Below are 6,000 nucleotides of genomic sequence, written 5' to 3'. Positions count from 1 at the left end.
CTTTTTCAGTCTACAATTCACAGAAAAAAAATCTGCTTATAAAATTATTTGTTATAGACCTATTTTATAGTGGTGTTTTAGTACTTTCAAATATATAACAAAAAGTTAGAACGTCTGTGTTTTGGAGATTATTTCTCTCATATTACATATTACAACACATGTTGTATTATACTTCTTTGGAAAGCTTGATTAGTCACCTTTACAACAAAGTATGATTTGTAAGGATTTTAAATCTCTTTAATGAGCTAAACAGGTGAGCAGTGCCCCCTAAAATGTGCCAAAATTCCCTGCACTATTTTCCTGTTGGTATTTACTCTAGTTTTGAGATTTAAGTGCTACCAGGTATGTCAGTCATAGAGGTATGACTGGCACCTGACTGGCACCAAACTGATAAACAGACATACTGAAAAGAGATTCTGCAGCCAGTGACGATCCCATATCTCCAGATAGACCTAACTCCATCCTCTCCCCCCACTGAGCCAAAATCATCACAGAGCACCTCCTGAATTTAGGACTGGAGAGGATGAAATTACCTGCTTTGAGTCCAGACCTCAACACATCTTAACACCTGTGATATAAGCTCGGTAAAGTTGTACTACCAGAGTGACCAACACAACCAAACTGGTTGAACTTTAACAGCTCCTGGTGGAAGAATGGGATGTCATCCTATAACAAAATGTGACCAGGATGAGGAGAAGGTGCCAAGCTGTGTTGGCTGCAAATGAATCTTTTATATGCTTCTGAGCTCCTTGACTGTGTCAAAAGAAAAATGGCCAATATGTGTTGTTTTTTTCCTTATTACTGTTGCGGAGTGGAGTCATCCAACCCAGCAAGTAACTAAAGAAAAAGTGAATACCAACAGGAGTATATTACAGGAGACTATGGCACATTTTAGGGGGCACTAACTACACATTTTGCTGTGTTGTTTATTCCACACAAGTATGATCCTCACAAGGTATATGTCACTGTAAAGGTGGTCATCAGACTTTCCAATGATGTATAACACCAATTAGTATTATTAAACGAGAGAAATAATAAATCAAAGACAATGTCCTTACTTTTATGTGCCAAGTTGGGCTATATTTTTTTTGACACCAATGTATCTAATGTCAAACTTTTATGTAAAAACTCCCCAAAATAACAAGTTTTCATGTTTGGTTTGTTTTGCTTCTTGTCTTTATTGTAGCTTTGAGTCTGTATCATAGTTTTGATTAGTCTAAAGTCTGTAGGCTACTGTTTAGTTGTCAGTCTGAATGAGGTCTTGAGATGTTTGGCACAACTTTTTTGGTAGAAGACATTGTAATGGATTATTAATGTCATCTGGTCATTTTGTTTCTAGTTACGAGTCTTTCTAAAGCCATTTTGAGCCTTATCTGTTATCAGTCTTGTTGAGTCTCTGTAATAGCTGGGGAACTGTTTTGTTTATTAGAAAAAAACTAGGTGTTTATTTGTAGTCTAAAAACTCCTTCTTTGACTTAGAAAAAATATCTTGTCATTTTAAACTGATGAGGTTCAATGTCAATTTTAAATTAACCAGTGTCACTTGTAAAAATAGTAGCCTAAACCTTGCCATGTGAGCAATTAACGCAAATGTTTCTATTTTATTGATTCAAATCGAATTTTTCTTAGCCCCTTATTGTGCACTCATTGAAATGCTTGAAAATTTGTATTTTCAGTAATAGAAAAGTGTGTTACTAAGTGTGTTACTATAATATTGGAGGATATTACAAGACTTTAAAACTTGGGACACTTCTTCTAAAATAAAGTTATACAGGTTTTGATCATGGACTAGCATGCAGAGGCACTTTGTATATTCAAATATGGTCATTCGCCCAATAAAGGGTTAAATTTTCATATTTTAAATCTAATTTTATTGAATTGTAAACTGTTCAGTGCTTTCACTGTTCACGCATTTATTAGCAGTAACGGTTTGCTAAACAGCACGGTTGCTAGGCGAGTCAAGTAGGCTGCAGAGAGGCTGTCTGGTATTAAGTACACAGGTGTGAGATCATCGTGACTCAGCCAATGACAGGAGACCACCGCCGCTGACCGTTAAATGTGTGTGTAGCGCAACAAAGAAGGTACACTCTGGGAGCGTTATGAACTTTCAGCGTCCTGTATGGAAGCTGTAGTCTATGTCTGGGCTGCGAGTCCTTAAACTTGCTGCAGGGGGCATCGTCGTCCTTGCCCGCGGAGATTCCCTAATCTTCCATAGTCTTGAACGCACACATGCTCACACGTATACACGCGGGCTCACCCCCTCCTCCTGCCAAACTCCCAGGCCAGGCAGCGTCGCCATACGGAACATCCTGCCCTCAACGGAGAGGGGGAGGAGAGAGGGTACACAAGTGTGTACTGAGAGAGGAAGAGCGAGACAGAGTCTAGCGTTCCCAGTTATAAATTATCAGCTTTCGTGCACAAAAACTCAGAGAAACAGACAGGATAAGAGGGAAAGGAGGCCTCGTGGAAACCTATTTGCTTTACTGGTGACTGGGAGCAGCAGCGCGTGAAGACCTGGATTAAAGAGCCCGAATAAATGGTCGCGCAGACAGGCGGCGCGCTGTGAAGTTGGACAGACTACCGAGACACCGAGAACCGTCAGCAGCAGCAGGAGCAGTCTTTGCTCCCTCCCCCTCCACCTCCCCGAACCCCCGAAGGCAGCGGCGGCACCGGGAGGCTGTGTCCGCACACCCCTACCATGAAGCTGCCCTGGCTGTTGGCGCTCTCGGCGCTGCTTGCTCACGCCACCACGGTAAGCCTGAGCATCAGATCCTTTGTTAACAGGAGAGCTCGTGCATTCAGAAGTCAGGGCATTTTGTCTGTGAGAGTACGTATAAGTGTGTGTGTGTGTGTGTGTACCGTTGCGCTATCATTAATGAGACAGCGGTGATCGGTAGGAAATCCTGCACTCGACCTACATATCAGCGCGTATTGGCAGTCCGCGACTCCCGTCAGGGGGGTGGGGGGTGGCTGGCAGCTCCACCGCACCCCACCCCCCTCCTTTACGCACTCACTCACACATATCCACCAGCCTTTGTGTCTCAGTGTCGGGATTTACTGTGGCCTGTGTTCCCTAGACTCTGGAGATGTGTGTGCGTGTATATGTGTGTATCAGTAATTAGCGGGTTGCCTCTAATTGGGTCTGATAACTGGTCTTGGTGCGGTGCCTCGTTGTGCGGTGTCTGTGTTACCAGCTCACATCCTGTTGTTAATTTGGGGGGGCTCCAGTCATACTGCGGCTCTAACGACTTTATCACCGGATTGTCGCGCCGTAGGACAGTGTGTGAGATTGCGCGCAGGCGCGCGTGAGTATGAGGGGGTGATGTCCAATCTTCAACCTGTGCGATGTGCGCAAATAACCCCATTGTCCGAATGCCAGAGCGCAACCAGGGGCATCCTCTTGTTACCTGAGGTACATGTGTGAGTGCGCGCGCGGTAGCGTGTACTTGTGGCAAAAAGTGGGTGGGGTAACGGAGGAAGTTAACTGCGATGCGGTGCGTGAACGAAAGCTTGGATGGAATGATGTCATCGGGAACTGTGAGGAAGGGAACTGATTAGGAATGCGCGAGCCCATCCACCACCCTCTCGGCACACACCTTCTCTTCGTAGCCATCCACGCCGAACCCCCCCCCCCTCCCAGCATACCCACTTCCTCCGTCACCGATTAATCCAGATTTATCCTATAAGCGGAAGGAAGACGAGGAGGAAGCTTGCGCGCTGAATCATTGAGAGAGAAGCAAACAAAAACTAAAAATATTCTAAATACAGATCTACTTTTGAACGTTGAAAGACTAATAATGAATCTCTACTTTGTAATGTTGTAAAGATATTTTCACGACACAGCACAACGTTGTATCTTTTGTGTTTTTAACTTATTTGGTGGCTACATCAACTGTTAGGAGGCTCATACTGTCCCCAAACGCACTTTCAGGTCTTAAAATGCAGTATTTACAAAAGTAATGCTCTTTTACTTAGAGTAAATTAATTTTACTCAGAACTGATTAAATTTAACTAAGTGGGTTTCAGTGTTAAAAATTCTCAAACACAATTTCAAATGTTGAGATTGCCAACATCAACTGGCATGCAGTGAAGGTATTTGGGGCCTCTTAAGGCTTAGGGGTCCCTGGGTAGTTGAATGTGGTGCTTTATCCTTTTCATTCACACTTTAATTTCTCCACTTAAACACAATATTAGTTACAGAAATGTGGTGAAGATCCATTTAGTTGTTTCTGCTGTGAAGCTGCAGTCGTTTTGGACGAGATTTTCAGCACTCGCATTACTTCTAGGTCAGCTGGCTGTAATCTTTGCCAAAGATCCTTGGCCCCCAGCTGACCTAATCTGTCTTTAAGTGTACAGATGGAGACAGGTGTTACACACATAAGCGCACACACACACGTGCACACTCTAAAATATAAACTTTGTTAGATAGATGCAGGTGTTGCTCTAAAAGATGACACAAATACATCATGTCAACAGGCTAATAATTACAGGACTCACCCCAAGCAACCCAGGCCCCTTAACACACACACACACACACACACACACACACACACACACACACACACACACACACACACACACACACACACACACACACACAAAACCCATTGTCACGTACATTTGCTGACAAGATCCTTCTTCAAATGCCTCTTAGCTGTAAACCAGCTGACTTGGTGTTTATGTGTGTGTCTTCAGAGTGTCATGTCTCTGTGGACATTTCCTGTTATCCAAGTACTGACATCATATCCGGGACACTATATTTTACATGGGAGACTGATTTTCCCACAGACATCTGTGTCCCGTGGTTAGCCAGTAATTGTGTATGAGTGTGTGCATCCATTTGCCTTCATCAGAGCCGTGACTGTCCATCTGTCTGAGTGTGTGGGCTCAAATCTAGTGAATATCTACTGCCAAAAGCTTGTTTTCACCAGCCCTCTCCCTTCTTGAAAAGTGTGTGGCGGAAAAGCGTTGTTCTTGAGGATCATGTTTAACTCGTGGAATGAATCAGTGTTTTGTGCCTCTGATAGCAGACAAAGCCTCCCATAGAGAGATGAAAAAAAGAGTGAAGGATCAAGAAGGAGGAAAAAATAGCCAGAGAGAGGCGGATTGAGGGAGAGTGTGGAATGTGAGAAGCAATTTGACACAGGAAGTAGGTCCTCCTCACTCTCCTGGAGGACAAAGTCCACTCACACACACACACATACAAGCACATTGTGGCAGGTAGAGACACTCCTTGGGTAGAGGAGGTATTTCAGGTGCATGCAGGCGATGGTATGGGGGTCACTTTCCAGTGGGTTGAGGAAATGAAAAGGATCACGGTTCATATCCGGAGCTCAATTCAGTGGCGACGTCTGGAGGTGAGCCACAGTGGGAAAACATATCTACCTTCCCTCCGTCCTGTCCCCACCCTTTGGCTGTTTTGTGTCTGGTCTTTGATGTGTACCCAGGCTGTGCAGCCTTGCCAGAGAGCAATTTCTCATCATGTGGCATGGACCGAGATTTAGCTGAAATTAGTTTTTCTTTCTGGTAGATGAGTTTTAATGTTATATTCAACTCTAGCGAGAAAGAAATTTCAGATTTACTATTAAATAGATGTGAAGAGAAAGCTGCTTCCCAGTACCTGTTAGTTCGATGTATTCTCCTGTGAGTTCAGAGAACAATGTTACTTTAACACAGCAGCAAGTTTTACAAGTCACAGCAAGAAATGCACAGGTCTAGTAATGATGGCGGCATCCCACCACACGGGAGAGGGCCTGCTGTTGCGCCTCACGGTTGCTGGGCAGCTAAAGGGAACTGAGTCATCATTCATGTTATTAAGTTCACCTGTGCTTCTGCTGCTGTGGCAAGTCAGAATGTCTGCTGTGAAAAATTGGAGCTGTAAATCTGCAGCCAAGCCTGGAGTTTAAATTGTTAATTAAAAGTTCTGTGTACAAAACTCTGTTTAAATGGGGCTGAAATCGTGGTTGTCATAATTGGCCCCAAGAGAGCTCAAAAGACCCC

The 6,000-nt window shown here is 43.9% G+C and overlaps 1 protein-coding gene across 1 annotated transcript in view; it reads left to right on the top strand.

Annotated features, from left to right (window-relative positions):
- The first annotated feature begins 2,104 nt into the window (after positions 1 to 2,104).
- Positions 2,105 to 6,000, top strand: part of sdc3 (syndecan 3) — a 38,893-nt gene continuing 34,997 nt past the window's right edge. Inside the window, exon 1 of the mRNA XM_042011321.1 lies at positions 2,105 to 2,752. Coding sequence (XP_041867255.1) covers positions 2,699 to 2,752 — 54 coding nt within the window. The 5' untranslated portion in view covers positions 2,105 to 2,698. The remainder of the gene's footprint in view (positions 2,753 to 6,000) is intronic.

This window comes from Melanotaenia boesemani, chromosome 17 (assembly GCF_017639745.1).
Source record: "Melanotaenia boesemani isolate fMelBoe1 chromosome 17, fMelBoe1.pri, whole genome shotgun sequence".
Lineage (NCBI taxonomy): Eukaryota > Metazoa > Chordata > Actinopteri > Atheriniformes > Melanotaeniidae > Melanotaenia > Melanotaenia boesemani.
The sequence above is the reverse complement of the archived record's forward strand: the minus strand, read 5'-3'. Positions and strand labels throughout refer to the sequence as shown.